At 44.5% G+C, this 22,508-nt stretch overlaps 1 protein-coding gene across 6 annotated transcripts in view; it reads left to right on the top strand.

Annotated features, from left to right (window-relative positions):
- LOC124003803 (engulfment and cell motility protein 2-like) overlaps positions 1–22,508 on the top strand; it is a 36,082-nt gene that overhangs the window by 10,213 nt on the left and 3,361 nt on the right. For 2 of the 6 annotated variants that reach the window (XM_046312377.1, XM_046312378.1), the window contains exons 3-20: positions 5,340–5,443; positions 5,958–6,056; positions 6,837–6,877; positions 8,247–8,319; positions 9,698–9,748; positions 12,081–12,250; positions 12,630–12,729; positions 13,482–13,633; positions 13,934–14,012; positions 18,408–18,443; positions 18,878–18,928; positions 19,070–19,192; positions 19,305–19,424; positions 19,567–19,671; positions 19,825–19,933; positions 20,180–20,316; positions 20,558–20,721; positions 22,226–22,338. In XM_046312377.1, the coding sequence (XP_046168333.1) occupies positions 5,979–6,056; positions 6,837–6,877; positions 8,247–8,319; positions 9,698–9,748; positions 12,081–12,250; positions 12,630–12,729; positions 13,482–13,633; positions 13,934–14,012; positions 18,408–18,443; positions 18,878–18,928; positions 19,070–19,192; positions 19,305–19,424; positions 19,567–19,671; positions 19,825–19,933; positions 20,180–20,316; positions 20,558–20,721; positions 22,226–22,338 (1,702 nt within the window). In that variant the 5' untranslated portion in view covers positions 5,340–5,443; positions 5,958–5,978. The remainder of the gene's footprint in view (positions 1–5,339; positions 5,444–5,957; positions 6,057–6,836; positions 6,878–8,246; positions 8,320–9,697; positions 9,749–12,080; positions 12,251–12,629; positions 12,730–13,481; positions 13,634–13,933; positions 14,013–18,407; positions 18,444–18,877; positions 18,929–19,069; positions 19,193–19,304; positions 19,425–19,566; positions 19,672–19,824; positions 19,934–20,179; positions 20,317–20,557; positions 20,722–22,225; positions 22,339–22,508) is intronic. The other 4 variants (XM_046312380.1, XM_046312379.1, XM_046312383.1 and 1 more) reach the window with 4 other exon arrangements.

Here is a 22,508-nt window from a genome sequence, read left to right as displayed (position 1 = left end):
TCTCATCACTGGTTGTTTGACTTGGTGTTCTCATTTAGCTAAATCTTCCTATCCCCTATCCTTCCTACCAGGCAAGTCTCCTCATGTATGGATATTATTGCCTGATTTAAGAGTTGATCATTAGGTTACTACTGCACATTATGAATTTAACTTTGTCTTTGCAGTACAGGATATATTCAGTAGAATCAATTGATCATCAACTGAAATGCTTGAATTTATTAGTTCATGGTCCCTGAAATTGTTTGCTGTGAAAATATCCGTATTGAAACTCTGGTGTTCTCAGAGAACCAAGGCAAGCAAACAGACACTTTTAAACCATGTCCACACACCATCTGATCTCCAGCCAGAGTCGGGGCCGGATTACTGAACAGGCACGCAAAGAAAACAATTCTGAAGTTTTGGGGGGCCGAGATAGCATATGATGGCAAAATGTGTACAATTGCAGGAAATTAACTTTATAACTGCAATGTATTTCATGCCAAATGTGAAAAAACAGCATGAACTGAGCTGTATAACAGCCCCCGGAGACAGGAGAGGGAAACCCCCCCCCCTCCTCCAAAAAGCCCCCTACCCTTCTCTTCTCCCCCTACTGCCCAATACTCAACAAAAAATGTTGGTTACAGCTATTTGGCATCTGCCCAGTGCAGTGACAAGCACTGCTTGATTGTGTTGTGTGGTTCCCCAAGTAAAATGCCCGCTCTTGGCACTGATTTTTACTGCTTTGACGCGCAGTCTCATCTGTCGTCACACGACGCCAGCCGAGTGCGGAGCAAAGAATCCCTGTGGATTTAGAATAGGGAGGCTAGCAGGGGTATACCTGATGCTGGTGCTGTTGTATCTGCAGTAGATCGGGGAGCTGTGCTAAACCAACCCCAGCCCACGTACAGGTTCTAGGGCTCCTGAGTGGGAGGACTGAGCCTGCCAGAGATGTGGATGTATGAAACTTGCTGTTTCTCACTACCCCAGATTGTGTGTGTGTGACTGGATTCACATTTTCTGTAAAGAAATGCGCAGAAAGATTCTCAGTCCGTAGGCATCTGAATACAATGTCGATGAATGAGAATGTTTTGATTTTTCTGGCAGTAACACCAGAGAATACCACCCTATAGTGGAGTTTCCCATATATTAATTTAGCTGCAGCTTTTAAACGAGTAGTGCAATGTTTTGGCAATTTAAGTTCTGTTTAAAAAAAAAATGTTTTACTCATGGATACCATTATGTCTTTGCATGCAGTTTGAAGGAAGTGCTAACTAGCATTAGCACAATAACTGGACCTCTATGTGAACAGCTAGCATGCTGGATGTCTACAGATGTGGTCAGCAACAGGCGAGGGGGGAATTACATTTACATTTAAGTCATTTAGCAGACGCTCTTATCCAGAGCGACTTACAAATTGGTGCATTCACCTTATGACATCCAGTGGAACAGTCACTTTACAATAGTGCATCTAAATCTTCCACCATTGTGGGGCCAGAGCAGCGAACAGTTTTGACTGGGCTGAGCGGGAGCTGTACTTCCTCAGTGGTAGGGAGGCGAGCAGGCCAGAGGTGGATGAACGCAGTGCCCTTGTTTGGGTGTAGGGCCTGATCAGAGCCTGGAGGTACTGAGGTGACGTTCCCCTCACAGCTCCGTAGGCAAGCACCATGGTCTTGTAGCGGGTGCGAGCTTCAACTGGAAGCCAGTGGAGAGAACTGAGGAGCGGGGTGACGTGAGAGAACTTGGGAAGGTTGAACACCAGACGGGCTGCGGCGTTCTGGATGAGTTGAAGGGGTTGAATGGCACAGGCAGGGAGTCCAGCCAACAGCGAGTTGCAGTAATCCAGACGGGAGATGACAAGTGCCTGGATTAGGACCTGCGCCGCTTCCTGTGTGAGGCAGGGTCGTACTCTGCGGATGTTGTAGAGCATGAACCTACAGGAACGGGCCACCGCCTTGATGTTGGTTGAGAACGACAGGGTGTTGTCCAGGATCACGCCAAGGTTCTTAGCGCTCTGGGAGGAGGACACAATGGAGTTGTCAACCGTGATGGCGAGATCATGGAACGGGCAGTCCTTCCCCGGGAGGAAGAGCAGCTCTGTCTTGCCGAGGTTCAGCTTGAGGTGGTGATCCGTCATCCACACTGATATGTCTGCCAGACATGCAGAGATGCGATTCGCCACCTGGTCATCAGAAGGGGGAAAGGAGAAGATTAATTGTGTGTCGTCTGCATAGCAATGATAGGAGAGACCATGTGAGGTTATAACAGAGCCAAGTGACTTGGTGTATAGCGAGAATAGGAGAGGGCCTAGAACAGAGCCCTGGGGGACACCAGTGGTGAGAGCGCGTGGTGAGGAGACAGATTCTCGCCACGCCACCTGGTAGGAGCGACCTGTCAGGTAGGACGCAATCCAAGCGTGGGCCGCGCCGGAGATGCCCAACTCGGAGAGGGTGGAGAGGAGGATCTGATGGTTCACAGTATCGAAGGCAGCAGATAGATCTAGAAGGATGAGAGCAGAGGAGAGAGTTAGCTTTAGCAGTGTGGAGCGCCTCCGTGATACAGAGGAGAGCAGTCTCAGTTGAATGACTAGTCTTGAAACCTGACTGATTTGGATCAAGAAGGTCATTCAGAGAGAGATAGCGGGAGAGCTGGCCAAGGACGGCACGTTCAAGAGTTTTGGAGAGAAAAGAAAGAAGGGATACTGGTCTGTAATAGTTGACATCGGAGGGATCGAGTGTAGGTTTTTTCAGAAGGGGTGCAACTCTCGCTCTCTTGAAGACGGAAGGGACGTAGCCAGCGGTCAGGGATGAGTTGATGAGCGAGGTGAGGTAAGGAATTTTTGGTAAACATATTAAAATCACCAGAAATTTAGCTAAAACTTTGTTTAATTTAGTTAATCTGTTCACCTACTATTCAAACGAATAAAAGAGCCATGTGATTGTGTCTCAATGCAATCGAGGTGTAAAATGATTACTTTTTTTGAGTTCGGTGGTGGTCAGTTTGCAGTGTACAAATTATAACTGTTACGGACCCCCGACCTTCCCTCCATCAAAAATTGTCCTGTGGCTGAATCAGTTGCCTACCGCTGGACTACAGGAACAGCTAGCATGCTAGCTTTTCCCATAAACTTCGTCATTGCGCGAACACTAGTTAGCAATGGCTCGCGAAACTACCTTCAACTTCCTTCAAATTGCACGTAGACAAAAATGGTATCCATGAGTTAGTGACTCATTGTTAGTAGAAAAAATGCTTAACTTCCCAAATCTTGTACTATCCTTTGAAGATCAGTGACAAGTCACAATGTATATTTGTAGCAAACCGAGCGACCAGTGTGGTGAATGAGAGCCACAAGCAAACAGCCATTGCTTTCTCATCTCCCTATAGTGTAGTGGTGCTCATCTGTTATACACTGGTCAAAAAAATAAAGGGAACACTAAAATAACACATCCTAGATCTGAATGAATGAAATATTCTTATAGAATACTTTTTTCTTTACATAGTTGAATGTGCTGACAACAAAATCACACAAATGATCAATGGAAATCAAATGTATCAACCCATGGAGTTTTGGATTTGGAGTCACACTCAAAATTAAAGTGGAAAACCACACTACAGGCTGATCCAACTGTGATGTAATGTCCTTAAAACAAGTCAAAATGAGGCTCAGTAGTGTGTGTGGCCTCCACGTGCCTGCATGACCTCCCTACAACGCCTGAGCATGCTCCTGATGAGGTGGCGGATGGTCTCCTGAGGGATCTCCTCCCAGACCTGGACTAAAGCATCCGCCAACTCCTGGACAGTCTGTGGGACATGATGTCCCAGATGTGCTCAATTGGATTCAGGTCTGGGGAACGGGCGGGCCAGTCCATAGCATCAATGCCTTCCTCTTGCAGGAACTGCTGACACACTCCAGCCACATGAGGTCTAGCATTGTCTTGCATTAGGAGGAACCCAGGGCCAACCGCACCAGCATATGGTCTCACAAGGGGTCTGAGGATCTCATCTCGGTACCTAATGGCAGTCAGGCTAGGCTACCTCTGGCGAGCACATGGAGGGCTGTGCGGCCCCCCCAAAGAAATGCCACCCCACACCATGACTGACCCACCGCCAAACCGGTCATGTTGGAGGATGTTGCAGGAAGCAGAACGTTCTCCACGGCGTCTCCAGACTCTGTCACGTCTGTCACATGTGCTCAGTGTGAACCTGCTTTCATCTGTGAAGAGCACAGGGTGCCAGTGGTGAATTTGCCAATCTTTGTGTTCTCTGGCAAATGCCAAACATCCTGCACGGTGTTGGGCTGTAAGCACAACCCCCACCTGTGGACGTCGGGCCCTCATACCACCCTCATGGAGTCTGTTTCTGACCGTTTGAGCAGACACATGCACATTTGTGGCCTGCTGGAGGTCATTTTGCAGGGCTTTGGCAGTGCTCCTCCTGCTCCTCCTTGCACAAAGGCGGAGGTAGCGGTCCTGCTGCTGGGTTGTTGCCCTCCTACGGCCTCCTCCACGTCTCCTGATGTACTGGCCTGTCTCCTGGTAGCGCCTCCATGCTCTGGACACTACGCTTGTACAGACACAGCAAACCTTCTTGCCACATCTCGTATTGATGTGCCATCCTGGATGAGCTGCACTACCTGAGCCACTTGTGTGGGTTGTAAGACTCCGTCTCATGCTACCACTAGAGTGAAAGCACCGCCAGCATTCAAAAGCGACCAAAACATCAGCCAGGAAGCATAGGAACTGAGAAATGGTCTGTGGTCACCACCTGCAGAACCACTCCTTTATTGGGGGTGTCTTGCTAATTGCCTATAATTTCCACCTGTTGTCAATTCCATTTGCACAAGAGCATGTGAAATTTATTGTCAATCAGTGTTGCTTCCTAAGTGGACAGTTTGATTTCACAGAAGTGTGATTGACCTAGAGTTACATTGTTGTTTAAGTGTTCCCTTTATTTTTTTGAGCAGTGTATTTCAGATGGTGTCAACATAGTTGCATTTTGGAGTAGAATGTATTTTTCAAAAGTCACCAGAATGTATTTTTCAAAAGTCACCAGAAGTGACCTTCTCTGTCATTCTACAACAACAAAAAATCTCCCAGGATGCATGTGCCCTGACCCCCGCAGGAAAGAGCACAAACCTCACCCCCCTCCCCTGCTGTCTTTGCCACCGCTGCTGAAAAAAATCAGAGAGAGAACTGCATCGAAAGACAGACAAAACAACGTGTGTTTTAACAAGACACGGGATGTTTTTCTTTGTCAAATCTGGTTGGTTTTAGTGCGTGTCTATTTCTGGCAGCGACAGAGCTGGAGTCTAGTTCAGGCTACAAGATGCATAATATCAGCCTGTTTTCTACTCTGTGGTGCAGGGCTTTGATGTTGAAAACCCCTGGGCACTCATATTTAGAAGACTTTTTCTCCCCATCGTTGGAATTGTCCATCAGGCTGTTGAAATGCCCCTTTTGAAGTGGAGGTAGGTAATAGCTAAACAAAGTGTGGTGCTACCTACCACGGGTAATACATCTGAGGATTTAATGGCATTGATAGCTGATACCATAAGCCACTGCAGCTGTAAAAGCTGTCCTGGGCCCATCTTTTTACAATAACATGTCCTCTTAAAAACAACATTTTGTCAGGTGGGGAAAGCTTTACCAAAGATGGGCTATGACAAACTGGACTGTAATGAGACAAAATTGAGTGATGTTGTTGCTAAAATGTACATTTAAGAGGAGTGTACTTGTCTGACCTTGTGCCAATGATAAGGATCAGGCTTTCTAGAATACCTTTCGACAGGCGTCATGGTGTTTTTAAGCCACAATTGGCTTTAACTATGAAATGTAAAAATTGCTGTCAAACCTTCATACCAACATAATGTGATCATGGTGACATATGTAATAATGTAACATGTGGCAGACATGGGATCCCTATATCTAACAGTGTAACAGTAATAAAGGGCTCTCATCTTCTCTGTGATGTCTGTCCTCCAGGGGCGTGTGAGGACAGCAGCCATGCCACCCCACTCTGACATCGTCAAGGTGGCCATCGAGTGGCCCGGCGCCAACGCCCAGCTCATCGAGATTGACCAGGTCAGTGCCCGTCTAACCCCCCCCTAAAGGACAAGACATACCAACATGAATGTCGGTCATGCGCAGTAGAATACCTGCTTGGTATCGGCGAACAGTGTCGATTCAACGTGTAGAATCACCGGGAAATTAACAGAAAAATGAGGCGATAGGACGGCCACTGTGCTCGGCTGCTGATTGTGTTGGTTGGTCTTGTCCTTAACAGCATCAATCATCCACTCTGTCTACTCAACCAAACATTTTATATTTTCCCGGTGCCGGAGACTTTAAACTCCAGAGACTCCATGTTAAGTAATTGTAGGGAAAAGACATCTACAGTATGTTTCTGCTCAGACCAGCATAAACTACTGAGATTTTGTTGGTAAGTCTAGCACATCTTTCGACTCTCAGCATGAACTGTAATGTATGTTGCCGGCAATGACATGAAAGCAAATCCAGCAACGTTTGTTTTCCACTGAATGCCAAGCTAGGCAAGGAATGAGAACCATTGTTGAAGTTACTTTAAGGCAGCGTTTCCCAAACTCTGTCCTGGGGACCAAGGGGTGCATGTTTTGGTTTTTGGCCTCGCACTACACAGCTGATTCAAATAGTCAAAGCTTGATGAGTTCATTATTTGAATCAGCTGTGTAGTGCTAAGACAACCAAAACGTGCAACCCTTGGGGTCCACAGGATTGCCTTTGTAAAGCTCTGCTATAGGGCCTTTTTATGACCAATCGGCAACTTTCCTGTGATTCCAGTGGCTTTGCAGACTTTGACTGTTTTTTTTGTTTGTGTGTTTGCAGAAGAAGCCTCTGTCCTCTATCATACGGGAGGTGTGTGATGGGTAAGCACCAGGTCCACACCCAGCTGTTTCTGCTCACGCTGGAGATAATGGCCGCACTAGGTTTACGACTGATTTATATATGTGTGTGATATGAGCACAAAACAGACACACACACCCTGCGTTCACTTATGTAAGATTAGTACTAGCTAGACAGACTTAGTTAGGGCCAAATGTATAGCAGGTCCATATTGAGAACACACAAAGGAACATTAGTAAGAGCCATTACACATGGACTGGATCACACATGAGTTTCATTACAATGACTGAATTCTTATTATAAAATTACTTCTTTAAGGGTCTATATATATATTATAATATATTACCCTGTGTAGAAATGGAACATTTTGTGCCTGTTGGAATACTGCAGACCGTTCTGCTCAAAATACAAAAAATGTCATTTGAATGCTTTCTACATTCTTGCTCCATCATACCCATTGATTCACTATGCTATATTATCACACAAGTTTAGAATGCTATTGCATTCAAAGATGTTGGATATCATTCTTCACTTTTGAGGTGCAGATATTTCTACAATAACATACGAGGCACTTCAGTGTTATCTCCAGATACACATAAATGCTGTTGTACTCCACCTTCTGCTTGGCTCCCGAGTGGCGCTGCGGTCTAAGGCACTGCAAGAGGTGTCACTGCAGTCCCTGGTTCGAACCCAGGCTGCATCACATCTGGCTGTGATTGGGAGTGCCCCATTGGGTGGCTCACAATTAGCCCTGCATTGTTTGGGTTTGCCCTGGGTAGTCCGTCATTGTAAATAAGAATTTGTTCTTAACTGACTTGCCTAGTTTTTATTGCGCTTACTCACATACCACTGCCAATAAACACACACCTCTAGCCAATACACTAAAGGAGGTCTAAAGGCTCAGATGTGGGCCAGACTTTAACTTTTAATGTGTTTATATACTTATGTCCCATTGCCTTTCCGTTTCCTCTCTCTTGTCTCCTGGTCCACCTTGTCTGTCTATGATTACTGAGACTTTTCCTAACTCGCTACTTCTCCTTATCCCTCTCTCTCCAGTGCTTCCTCCTACTCTCTTGCTCTCCCTCTCGCATCTGAATGTATTTTTTTCGCCCACTGAATATCAACCTGTACAATCTTCTCCATCTGCTCCTCTTGCAAATAGAAATGCTCGAGGCTCCGATAATGACTTTTATTAACCTTATGCACATGGTACGTATTTTCTGTAGGGTGGAAAAACAAATGCACAGCATTACAGTAGGTCTTATTGAGATACGTGTGGGTTTAGCTTCTGCCTGCCTCATGTTTAGGGAGGTCAGTGCACTCTGGTATTGAGTGGAAAATTGGTGAATTCATTCACCGACTTTTCAATTGATTTTGTGCGTGTGTCCACAGCTGGTCTCTGTCTGGCTCTGAGCAGTTTGCCCTGCGTTACGCTGACGGTCCTCAGCTCTACATCACTGAACAGGTGAGCCACAACACCTTGGCAGAATTCATTACTATAATACACTACGTGGTTCCTTAGTTAATATGTTACTGTTAGTACACTACCAGAAGTATGTGGACACCTGTTCGTCGAACATCTCATTACAAAATCATGGGCATTAATATGGAGTTGGTCCCCTCCTTTGCTGCTATAGCAGCCTCCACTCTTCTGGAAATGCTTTCCATCAGATATTGGAACATGCTGCAGGGACTTGCTTCCATTCAGTCACGAACATTAGCGATTAGGGCTGGCTCGCAGTCGGCATTCAAATTCGTCCCAAAAGTGTTTGATGGGGTTGAGGTCAGCGCTTTGTTCAGGCCAGTCAAGTTCTTCCACACTGATCTCGACAAACCATTTCTGTATGGACCTCTCTTTGTGCACAGGGGCCATTGTCATGTGAAAACATGAAAGGGCCTTCCCCAAACTGTTTGCACAGAATTGTCTAGAATGTCATTGTAACCTGTAGCGCTAAGATTTCACTTCACTGGAACTAAGGGGGCTAGCCCGAAACATGAAAAACATCCTACTCCACCAAACTATACAGTTGGCACTATGCATTGGGGCAGGTAGCATTCTGGCATCTGCCAAACGCAGATTGAGGCTTGGTGATCTTAGGCCTGTGTGTGGGTGCAACAAAGTTATTGTGCTGACTTTGCTTCCAGAGGCATTTTGGAAATCGGTCATGTGTGTTGCATCCGAGGACAGAGGATTTTTACGCACTTCAGCACTCGGCGGTCATTTTCTGTGAGCTTGTGTGGCCTACCACTTTGCGTCTGAGCCGTTGTTGCTCCTAGACGTTTCCACTTCACAGTTGACCAGGGCAGAAATTGACTTGTTGAAAAGGTGGCATCCTATGACAGTGCCACGTTGAAAGTCTCTGATGTAACGCTCAATGAGTGAATAGGTGTGGAGTCTAACACATACAGATAAACAAGCCCGCACAAACAGAAGCAGGCTGAACGAACTTAAATAACCCCACCCTAACAACCAAACAAGGAACAGGTGAAACCAATTACACAAAACCAAACAAACACCGATCAAAGGATCGGTGGCAGCTAGTAGACCGGCGACAACGAGCGCCACCCGAACAAGAAGGGGAGTCACCTTCGGTAATATTCGTGACAACTGAGCTCTTCAATAAGGCCATTCTACAGGCAATGTTTGTCTATGGAGATTGCATGGCGGTGTGCTCGATTTTTATACACCTGTCAGCACGAGTGTGGCTGAAAATAGCCGAATCCACTCATTTTAAGAGGTGCCCACATACTTTTGTGTATATATAGTGTATGTCATATCACCAATATAAAGTTGTTGTTGTTGTTGCTATGGTAGTAGCAATGTTCACCATCTTTGTTTCCAGAGCCGTAGTGAAATGAAGAATGGGACCATCCTTCGATTAGCCATATCTCCCGTGAGACACTTTCTCTTCTTGTACATGCAGTTATTTTCATTTTTTTCAAGTAAATTACCAGTATTTCTTAGGTATATTTTATTAACTCTATATAGTGACTGCAATGCTCATAGTTTCACCAATGATAAACAGGGAGAGGCTATACAGACATGCCTGGTGCCCAAAATTGATAACCTATGTCGCGCAGTGAGAGTTGAGTGTGGACTAATGGATTCGGTTCAGTCAGTCATCCTGATGAGCCCTCCTCAGCTAGCTAGTTTATGCTTGTGGCTAGAAACTTCAGTGAGAATGTGAAACATGTTTGCCGAAGTTGGGACTTGAGAGTGTTCAGAATTATTCAGTTTTTATTGGACTACAAAATCAACAAATGTGCTTTAGCTGCCTGTTACCCTTGGCTGATATTAGCTACAATATAGCTACTTCCCTAAAAATGAGTTACTGCAGGACAGCCAGAAAGTACCGACCCTACCTTTATGCTTGTTTACACTGAGCTGCACTGGGGTCGGAATGCAATCATGCTTACATTAAGACACAGAGGAGCCGGCATGAGATATGGGTCGAAAAATGTACCTCAATTCAGGGATGGGATATCAAATAAAAAATGTATTTGCCACTGTACTCCACACTGCCGCATAGAGAAGATTGAAATACTGCTGCTTTTCCCGGAAAACTTCCCTTTTTGTCCTCATGCTAGCTAGCAGTAGCCACCGCTGCCAATTTTGGAATGGCAGTGTCAGCCAATCAGCTCCTTTGTTGTTTGTGACATATCATTCCATAATGGCTACTGGTAGCTAGCATGAGGATACAAAGGGCAGTTTTCGGGAAAAACTTGCAGTATTTCAATCTTAGCAATGGAGCAGTGTAGGTAATTGCGTCGGCTCCACGGTGTCTTAATGTAACCATGAATGCGTTCTGACCCCAGTGCAGCTCAGTTTAAACGAGCGTAAGGGTAGGGTCGGTATCTTCTGGTAGGCTTGGGTGGTATATCATATATCTGGTTATTTGGAAAAAAACATGGGATGGTTTTTCAATACCTTCAAAATGATTTATTAGAGATTTTTGAATAAATCTGAATATTTGTAGCTACTTTTTAACTTAATACCTGCAGTCAACTTGTGCAATACTTTAGGAGATAAAGCAGGTTGTGTTCTTCATTTCACCTGTCACATTATTTTACATTATGAAGCTTACCGTAGTTTCTCAGAACAGTTGAGCCAGTCTTTGTAAATAGCGCAACGGGAGACGGCGGGAGCTTGTGAGTCTATAGTGTTTTATATCGGCGAGGCTCTGTTGTGCAGTGTTCATGGGGTGATGAAGTTACACTTGTATTCAATTCACTACTAAATGTGTGCCATCAGATCTTATAATGGCTTTCTGCCAGAAGTCAAAGAGCTCTGGATGAGTTATCTGTACAGCTTACATTTTTCCTTATGCTTCCTACTAGTGTTTTTTAAAAGTCCGTTCTTCTCCTCTGTGCTCCGTGTACACATTCTGCTCTTCCTTATGACATTCGGTAGCTACTAGCTATGCTTGTATAATTTATGAGCTGTTTTTTCCTGTCTTTGGGATTAGTTTATGTTCGTTTTAGCTAACAGCGTCTTTGTGATTTCGCTATTAGTTTGTGCTCATTTTGTTAGCATTCTGGTAAGAGGCCCAATGGTCATCCTGATAGTTACAGCAAGTTATTTCTCGTGTAGGCTGCTATCCTACTCAAAAATATAATAGAGTATTGAACAAATTTGGCTAATGCCAGCGACGTTATACAGCTGCCCGGTGACTAAACTATTGCCTAGTGGGAAGCAACAGTGGGAAGCAGTGAAGCGCCTCGGTACAACATGCAACACCGTTGCATTGGTCATTCACACCGGCTTACGTTAGCTAATTGGCATGTCACGGTGACATCCAGATTCCAGATGGTGACCCAATACTAAGTTATTTATCCCTCGCCCATCAAAAATAAACACAACTTTCTTTTACAAGTTTTAACTAGTGCAGTGCGGTTGTTGCCAGATGGCCAGCATAAACTAGCTAGCTGGAAAGGGCTTATCAGAACGACTGACTGAACTGAATCCATTAGTTTCCACTCTGCTCTCAGCTGAGTGACATGTCATCAAGTTGGGCACCCGACGTATCCGTATAGCTTCTCCCTAATAAACAGATCAAAAACATGGCAGCTGCTTTAGACTAACCCTATTGCTGACTTACACGTTTCGGTTGCTGCAGACATGTATCAAGCTAATGTAGTCGTTGAGGTAAACCAGTTTTAAAAAACTGTCAATAATGGCCAACATTGCCTTGCCTGACCCCCCCCCCCCCCACCCACCCACAATAGGCCCGTGCAGCACGGCAGCTCCTGGACAGGATCCAGTCTCATGGCATAGATGCCCGCTTGGAGGCCCTGAAGGAGCTGGCCAAGCTGTCAGCTGACCCCACCTTTGCCACCGAGTTCATCAACATGGAGGGCATTGGGACCCTGGCGCGCCTGGTGGAGAGCGGCACCCAGTGAGTCTCATGCAGTGTATGGTGAACTGCCACTAGACGTTGATCCTGGGTCAGTTTTGCATTTTCCCCACTAATGATTAAGGTAAGAATTGGGTGAGGAGAAGCTGATCCTAGATCTGTACCTACTGGGAAACTTCACTCCGGAGCGAGTCTCATTATGGTCTCGTACAGACAGACAAACCATGTTGTAGGGTACATACCACACCACAACCCTTGGGCTACTTCTACTGGCTACTAGAAGTCTTTCTGGATATGGTTGCCGTAGGCTAACACTGATTTCCCTATACTGATACCTTGCTGTTTGTGGCTGCAGTTGTCTTGCTTCTTTTCCCCATCAGTTGGTGAGTGTTGTCCTCTGACTCTGGTCTCCTCTCATCAGCTTTGGAGAGATGCTGGCCTTCACTCTCACTGCCTTCCTGGAGCTGATGGACCATGGAATAGTGTCCTGGGACCTCATCTCTCTGTCTTTCATCAAACAGGTCAGAATCTATACCTGCCTCAACTAAACAGTTCAGGCTGCATATATCGGAAATGCTATTCCCTATACAGTGCACAACTTTTGACCAGGGTGCATAGAGCTCTGGTTAAAAGTGCACTTCATAGGGAATACGGTGCCATTTCGTACGCAGACACTCAATGTAACACTTGTCATATAAGGAAGCCACTGTCAGATTCCTACACCATCCACAATGGAAGTAAGACTCAATGTATTTCTGACTTATTTTGATGGAACTTGGCCCTATACAGTATGTGAACTATCTTTCTCAGTTTGAACACTGGTAAATGAGTTTGGGTGGGTTCAGTAGTTTGAGGCCTATCTCGAAGTCCTCCCCCATGTTTTTTTTTCTCTTTTCTTTAATTACTTGACCTTCAACACCTCACTGGTTGCCAGAACTGAGTGGGTTGCGGTTACCTAGCAACCCCCCATGTTATTTGGAGCTCTTTCAGTTGAATTGTCTGTGAAGTTTTCATCCTGATGAAGTCCTCTGAAGTGCTGCACAGCAACAAGCACTAGAATTTAGATACATCATTTTCTATAGGCTGTGCATTTATGCACAAGTATGGATATTATTCATTTTTTTGTCCACTGTATGTCATTTGATAGACCTACTTTTCAAGTCCTAGTCTTGAGTTTTCATATCTACTTCCATAAACCAAGTTGTAATCAAGAAGACCCTAGATTTCTGTGTCCATTTTAATGGAGTATTTCCCTCCTATCCTGTCTGGTCAGATTGCGGGCTATGTGAACCAGCCGATGGTGGATGTGTCAATCCTGCAGCGCTCTCTGGCCATCCTGGAGAGCATGGTCCTCAACAGCCACAGCCTCTACCACCGGGTGGCGCAGGATATCACTGTTGGACAGCTCATCGGACACCTGCAAGTGTGAGCACACACACACGCACTGGGGCCTCCCACATACAGCTATGTGGGGGATGTAGTCGAAGTTAGTGTGTAGAAATGTAGTGGCGTAACTTACTAATGTCGGTGGAATCAAACGTAAATGACGAGCCTTACTACGCAACCTTATGACTAAGCTTAGAAGTGTAGAACCCCAGACTAATACTATCTGAGTACTGTATTAATACATTTAACCAGCTGCTACTTTAATTTTTGTAACCATGTGAGAATTCCTAGAACCAGATGCTTCTAACTGGTGTTGCTGTGTCTGATATGCCTTTTTAGATCCAATCAGGAGATCCAGACGTATGCCATCGCACTCATCAACGCCCTCTTCCTCAAGGCACCGGAGGATAGACGGCAGGTCAGTACAGTACCTGCTCAACAATACACCGAAAGGGTACCCTTGCAATATACACTACATGACCAAAAGTATGTGGACAATAGGGCTCTTACGGTGAACGTATTCCCGCCACACTGGCCGTCACGAGTCATGACGGCAGTCAAATTCCACTTGACCATTTAGTCATGGTGATTAGGCTTCTCCAAGCTCTGATGCTGCTGATGGCTATTAGTAGCCTACCAAACATGGTACCTGCCTGGTACTCAGCTCTCCTATAGTCCCTCTAATCACTCTGACATCAATGCAAATGTAATTGAAAATCTAATTTAACACTTCATGAGAGCCCATGAGCTCATGTTGCGCAACATTTCAATAGGCTATGCAATTGCATGAGAAAACAGAGTGATGGCCTCTACTAAAAAGAGGATCCCACCAGATTTCTATAGACTAGACCTACTATATTTATTTCTCAACTTTTCTAATATTAAGCACATTGCTTCTCTTTACAACAGGAGTATAGCCAACCTGCCTGGCATGAAAATTAACCACGGAAAAAGCATCCTCCATTCGCTATTTAGTTGCATAGATGGCACATTTTTCTTCCACTGACCCAGTTTCGAGACATAATAATGGTCCATTCTAAATTTAAAACAAATTTCACACACATATTATTTAGTACATGTAAAGACGATATTGAATCAAGAATATTGTGATGGGTGACAATATTAGCCTATCACTTTGTGAATGATATATTATCACTTGTGAATCATGCCCAACTGTTGCTTATGCTTTTTTTTGAGACTTTTTCCAAATGAAAGTCACACACCTCATATAGCCTAGACCATAGGCCTACAGTGCCTTCGGAAAGTATTCAGACCCCTTGACTTCTTCAACATTTTGTTTAGTTACAGCATTATTTTAAAATGGATAAAAAATAATCCTAAGCAATCTACACACAATACCCCATAATAACAGCGAAACAGGTTTTTAGAATTTTAGCAAATTTATTAAAAATAAAAAGTGGAAACCTTATTTGCATAAGTATTCAGACCCTTTGCTATGAGACTCGAAATTGAACTCCGGAGCATCCCGGTTCCATTGATCATCCTTGAGCTGTTTCTACAACTTGATTGGAGTCCACCTGTGGTAAATTCAATTGATTGGACATGATTTGGAAAAGTACACAACTGTCCATATAAGGTCACACAGTTGACAGTGCATGTCAGAGCAAAAAGCAAGCCATGAGGTCAAAGGAATTGTCCGTATAGCTCCGAGACGGGATTGTGTCGAGGCACAGATCTGGGGGAGAGTACAAAAACATTTCTGCAGCATTGAAGGTCCCCAAGAACACAGTGGCCTTCATCATTCTTAAATGGAAGAAGTTTGGAACCACCAAGACTCTTCCTAGAGCTGGCCGCCCGGCCAAACTGCGCAATCGGGGGAGAACGGCTTTGGTCAGGGAGGTGACCAAGAACCCGATGGTCACTCTGACATAGATCTAGAGTTCCTCTGTGGAGATGGGAGAAACTTCCAGAAGGACAACCATCTCTGCAGCACTCCACCAATCAGGTCTTTATGGTAGAGTGGCCTGACGGAGTTGGAGTTTGCCAAAAGGCCTCTCAGACCATGAGAAACAAGATGCTCTGGTCTGATGAAACCAAGATGGAACTATTTGGCCTGAATGCCAAGCGTTACTTCTGGAGGAAACCTGCCACCATTCCTACGGTGAAGCGTGGTGGTGATGGCATCATGCTGTTGGAATGTTTTTCAGAGGCTGGTACTTCCAATATCTGAATCAAAAGCATTAGTGAGTTCGGAACACACTATCTCACTAACTGTGAGCTAGTGTGGCCTACCACTTCGCGGCTGAGCCATAGTTGCTCCAATACGTTTACATTTCACAATAACAGCACTTACAGTTGACAGGGACAGTCACCACCACATTGACAACCGTGTTAAAATGAGGCTTTACACAACAGACTAGAGCTTTGTTCAATAAATCCTGTAGTACAGTGTTTCCCAACCCTGCTCATCGAGTACCCCCAACAGTACACCTTTTTATTATAACCCTTGACAAGCACACCTGATTAAACTTGTCAACAAGCCCTTAATGAGCTGAATGAGGTATGTTTGTCCAGGGCTACAACACAAATGTGTACTACTGCTGTAGTAGATGGCTTCCTCTCCAATACAATGTAGAGGAGTCATGCAATAAACGTGGTTGCATGAAGATAATGTAAACGTGTGGAAAGTAATTTCTATACCCTCTTTTCCAGGACAAACATACCACAATATATACAGACAATGATTTTATATATGAATACCATATGTACAGTTGAAGTGGGAAGTTTACATACACCTTAGCCAACTACATTTAAACTCAGTTTTTCAGAATTCCTGACATTTAATCCTAGTTAATATTTCCTGTTTTAGGTCAGTTAGGATCACCACCATTTTAAGATTGTGAAATGTCAGAATAATAGTAGAGAGAATGATTTATTACAGCTTTTATTTCTTTCATCACATTCCCAGTGGGTCAGAAGTTTACATACACTCAATTAGTATTTGGTAGCATTGCCTTTAAATTGTTTAACTTGGGTCAAACGTTTCAGGTAGCCTTCCACAATGCATGGCTGTGTGCTCGATTTTATATACCTGTCAGTAACGGGTGTGGCTGAAGTAGCCAAATCCACTCATTTGAAAGGGTGTTCACATACTTGTGTGTGTGTGTGTGTATATATATATATATATATATATGAGTGTATTTACACTGAACCATGGTCACTCATACATGCATAACACCTACAGTGCCTTCAGAAAGTATTCACACCCCTGAACTTTTTCCACATTTTGTTAAATTGATTTTTTTTGTCACTGGCCTACACACAATACCCCATCATGTCTAAATGTGTACAAATCAATGAATGAAAATGAAAAGCTGAAATGTCTTGAGTCAAGTATTTCATCCCTTTGTTTATGGCAAGCCTGGGTAAGTTCAGGAGTAAAAATGTGCATAATACGTTGCATGGACTCTGTGATATTAGTGTTCAACATGATTTTTGAAAGACTACCTCATCTATGTACCCCACACATACAATATATAACGTCAAGCAGTGAATTTCAACCACAAAGACCAGGGAGGTTTTCCAATGCCTTGCTAAGAAGGGAATATATTGGTAGATGAGTAAAAAACAAAACAAATGCAGACAGTGAATTACCCCTTTGAGAATGATGAAGTTATTAATTACTCTTTGGATGGTGTATCAATACACCCAGTCACTATAAAGATACAGGAATCCTACCTAACTCAGTTTGCCAGAGAGGAAGGAAACATCTCACCGATTTCACCATGAGGCTAATGGTGACTTTAAAACAGAGTTTAATGGCTGTGATTGGAGAACTGATGATGGATCAACAACATTGTAGTTAATCCCCCACACTAACCTAATTGACAGAGTGAAAATAAGGAAGCCTGTACAGAATACAAATATTCCAAAACATTCATCCTGTTGGCAACAAGTCACCGAAAGTAATTACATTTTTGTCCTGTATACAATATGTTATGTTTGGGCCAAATCCAACACATTACTGAGTACCACTCCATATTTTCAAGCGTAGGTGGCTGCATTATGTTATGGGTATGTTTGTAATTGTTAAGGACTGGGGGGGGGGGATAAAAAAATTAACTATGGTGCTAAGCACAGGCTAAATCCTAGCGGAAAACCTGGATCAGTCTGCTTTCCACCAGACACTGGGGGATAAATGTACTTTTCAGCAGGACAATAACCTAAAACAAGGTTTCCCAAAGTCGTTCCTGTGCAGTCCCTGAGACGACCAGCCCTGAGAGGGTGGAGGGGAGGATTTCATGCTTCATGGTGTCAGCCTGAGCTCTCTCAATTAGCCTCTAGAGCAGGGTTCCAGCCCGCTGGCCCAATTTTATTTGACCCCCAAATTTTGTGAGCAAAAACAAAGTATTATAAAAAAAAGTATATATTTTTTATTCTAGTTTTCGCTAAAATCATCAAGAAATCTAGGAAATCTGTTCCCAAGTATTCCCATTAATAGAGAGAGGCAAAGGCCTATGTGATTGTATCCAAATGTTATCAAGGTTTGAAATTATTCTGTTTTTGTCATGCTATATCTGTTTGGGATTCTTGAGGTCAATTTGCAGTGTACGAATTATTTATGACCATGATCCGGCTCCCCCGCAATCCGCTCAAGGACATCGCTGTGTCATGTCACGTACTGTACTGTGCTCCGTGTTGCCATGCCATATCGTGCTGTACCATGCTGTTACTGTGCATGCTGTATCTTGTGATGTATGCCTGTATCTTGTGAACCATGTATAAGTGTGCACTATTTGATTCCATTGCCATTGCCATCACCGGGAACCCCTCCCAATCCACCCCCTCTCAGGAAGAGCATAATAACCCCCTGGACCAGCGGCTCACTGTGAGTACACTTCATCCCACAATCCTTCGCTCCATCCTCTCCGCCCCCTCTTCCCTCTGATCCATAGAGAACCATGGGCTGCCACCCTCATAGTTCAATCCACTCAGATGAAGTCAGTGGGGAAGAATACAGTATGCAATCTTGTCATAGTAACTCTGGGTCCCTATAGTGGTAGCAGCTGCATTCTGCACTATTAGACGTCTCACTGATGATGACATCTGATGATGTGACCCCCCCCCCCCCACACACACACACAGACACAATAAATATGGAATTGTAACAGTTATGAACCCATCCAGGGCCTAGTGATTTGACTGTGAGCCTTTCCTCAAATGAGCCTTTTGATATTGTTGTCTGGTAGTAAGATTATTGACTAGCTGTTCCATACTGGCCTTGCTTTTGAGGCTCACTGTATTTGTCTATTTCCCTCTCAGGAGATGGCGAGCACCCTGGCCCAGAAACACCTACGGTCCATCATCCTCAATGTGAGTTTCGGGGAAAGCCTGAGTGTACTTGTCTTAGATAACCAGTCACAACCAAACAGCCCTTCATAATAACATGATGATTTCTAAACAGTACAGATGGAGAGGTGCTGCTGCTCCTAATATGTGTGTCATCTCTCGCAGCACGTTATCAGAGGCAACAGACCAATCAAAGCCGAGATGGCGCACCAGCTCTACGTGCTGCAGGTACTGACCTTTAACCTTCTGGAGGAACGCATGATGACTAAGATGGATCCCAGCGACCAGGTAAAACAACCAGAAGCAGTTTTTCTTTTTGCATTCCCTGAGTCTTTCACCTCAACCCTTTTCACCCTCATACCGTTTGATGTTTTTAAGTTCTGCGCTCATCCATTTCCAGGCCCAGAGGGACATCATTTTCGAGTTGCGCAGGATTGCTTTTGACGGGGAAAACGACCCCAGTGGCACGGAGAAGAGAAAGGCCATGTACACCAAGGACTACAAGATGTTGGGCTTCACTGTGAGTCCAGCTAGTGGGTTGCTTTCATCTGTGTAACTGCTCTCTAGATGGGTTGTTTGGGTCGGAGTGTGAGTGGATGTGTTAAAACGGATTGCTATGGGTCTGTCCTTGTCATTGACTCACCTGTCGGTTGTTTCTCCAGAACCATGTGAACCCTGCCATGGACTTCACGCAGACCCCTCCAGGGATGCTGGCCCTGGACAACATGCTCTACCTGGCCAAGCTGCACCAGGACACCTACATCAGGGTGTGTGTGACATTTTAAGACAGAGCCTGTACCACACTCTCCAGTGAAGGTTTTCTGTGACAAAGTTCTGAACAAATACATTTTATATTTCAAATGGTAGCACTTGAGTTTTCCCGAGTGTGACCATATATATGTGTGTGTCACCCACATCAGATTGTTCTGGAGAACAGCAGCCGCGAGGACAAACACGAGTGTCCTTTTGGTCGCTGTGCCATCGAGCTCACTCGTATGCTGTGTGAGATACTACAAGTGGGAGAATTGCGTGAGTACACTTCTCGCCGATGGACACCACACATTACGATGGCTGTAAGGCTGACGTGGCATTCAAGGAAGCCTCAATCTTTTTGGGTCTTGTCCAAGTTAATCAGAGTGGCCAACCTCATTCATTTTTTAATGTACTTGTATCCTCAGAGGGATAACTGATGTATAATTTTTCAGGACAACCTCATGCATTATAATAAGTATTCGATGGTGTGTGTGTGTGTGTGTGTGTGTTCCTTCTCTCCAGCCAACGAGGGCTGCAACGACTACCACCCCATGTTCTTTACTCACGACCGGGCGTGGGAGGAGTTCTTCTGCGTCTGCATCCAACTGCTCAACAAGACCTGGAAGGAGATGAGGGCCACGGCTGAGGACTTCAACAAGGTCAGAGTTCATCTACCGGAGTCAGTTGATCACTTGGTTACTTAGGACTTAGGCCATTAATGACTCCGATCCATCTCACTTTGTTTATCTGGTTGACTCTGGTTGGTAAAGGAAAAGCTGATAACTCGCATGGCTTCAATGTAATGTAACAAGTGCCAATGTTTTGACAGCTAAGCTGCCTTAATGTATCAGGGTTTTCACTAAATGTTTGACTCTGGTTGTTAACCCATTGGTTGGCCAGGTGATGCAGGTGGTTCGGGAGCAGATCACCCGGGCTCTGGCCATGAAGCCCTCGTCCCTGGACCATCTGAAGGGTAAACTGCGAGGCCTCAGCTACTCTGAGATCCTGCGTCTGCGCCAGTCTGAGAGGATGAGCCAGGACGACTTCCAGTCACCACCCATTATGTCAGTCCCACATCCACGTTAACTTTTTGACTTTGTCCATCAGATTAGTCTGCCTTTGTGTTTGGGTTTAACCCCTCGTGTCAGTATTTTAGCCTCTCTTCAGACTTTGTTTTCATTTCAAAAGTTTCATGGTACTGTATGACAGGATTAGGGTCAATTCCATTTAAATTCAGGAAGGAAACTATGGAGCCCCTTAGGGGTCAAGGTGGAGAAAAAAACTGCCAGGCTAATCCATTCCCTTGTTTTTTAAAATCAATTTCTTCTGATTCTTTATTCGTTCCCTCAGTTTATTCCTGATTTGTGTAGCTCTAAGCCTAAAAACAGCATTCTCCTCATGTAGGCTACCATGACAGCCCCACATGGCCGATAACATATTGCAGCCTAACTATAATTCTATTTAGTCAATTACATGCTTCAAATGGTGATGATCACTGACCATTCAATAGCTTATTTCCAGTTTCAGTGTTTTCATATGCCTCCGAGTCATATGGGCAAATAGGTAATGGGTGTGCAAAACCCATGAAGTAGGCTAGGTCATTTCAGTAGCCTGAAAAGCCAGGAGCCTCACTAGCAGTCAACTGGATGATGCATGTTTACGATGCAAACCAGGTAGCTAAAGAACTCTTCCAGAATACAGATATAGAACAGCGAAGGACATGAAGCATAGCCAGATGGAATTCTTGCCTAGGGATGCGAAGGACATGAAGCATAGCCAGATGGAATTCTTGCCTAGGGATGAGAGCTCATCACTGCACCGTATTTGCACCCTGAGGGGTTTTGTACGCCCGTTACCTATTATTTGCCCATATGACTCGGAGGCATATGGAAACACTGAAACTGGAAATAAGCTATTGAATGGTCAGTGATCATCACCATTTGAAGCATGTAATTGACTAAATTTAACATATTGCAGCCTAAATATAATTATTGGCCATGTGGGGCTGTCATGGTAGCCTACATAAGGCGATGAAAAAAATTAATCTGTGAACGGAAGGGAACAAATACAAAATCTAGAGGGAATGGATAAAAAACAATTGGACCGGATTAGCCTGGCTGTTTTTTTTCTTTCTCCACCATGACCACTAAAGGGGCTCTGTGGAACACTGAAATTTCAATTACACTTTTTTTTCTCATTGAAAAGCATTCAGGAAAATTGGAATTTCAGTTTACGTTCTGAATTGACTGAATTGAAATGGAGTTGATTCCCACCCTGCTCAAAATTTTTTTTTTTTTAACTTTTATTTTACTAGGCAAGTCAGTTAAGAACAAATTCTTATTTTCAATAACGGCCTAGGAACAGTGGGTTAACTGCCTGTTCAGGGGCAGAATGACAGATTTGTACCTTGTCAGCTCGGGGATTTGAACTTGCAACCTTTCGGTTACTAGTCCAACACTCTAACCACTAGGCTACTCTGCCGCCCCATGAACAATATAGGTTAGTTAGCGCGTGTGTGTTTTGGTTGCTGTTCAATGCTACCAGACCTATGTGAGTGTTGTGTTGCAGTGAGCTACGCGAGAGGATTCAGCCAGAGATCCTGGAGCTGATCAAGCAGCAGAGGCTCAACCGCCTGTGTGAGGGAAGCTGCTTCCGCAAGCTGGGCAACCGCCGCAGACAAGGTGGGTACACACACTTAAATAAACAAAGTGATAGGAGCAAGAGCAGTGTGCGGGTTTTCTTTTTAAAAAGCATTATTCCTACGCACCTGCAACAAGATACGCTTTTGAATATTTGCTGAGCACTACGTTTCTGTGTTTTTTTTTTCACTGCCGTCATCTTTTGTCCTCCT

The sequence above is a fragment of the Oncorhynchus gorbuscha genome, linkage group LG18 (assembly GCF_021184085.1).
Source record: "Oncorhynchus gorbuscha isolate QuinsamMale2020 ecotype Even-year linkage group LG18, OgorEven_v1.0, whole genome shotgun sequence".
In the NCBI taxonomy this organism is placed as follows: domain Eukaryota; kingdom Metazoa; phylum Chordata; class Actinopteri; order Salmoniformes; family Salmonidae; genus Oncorhynchus; species Oncorhynchus gorbuscha.
The sequence above is the reverse complement of the archived record's forward strand: the minus strand, read 5'-3'. Positions and strand labels throughout refer to the sequence as shown.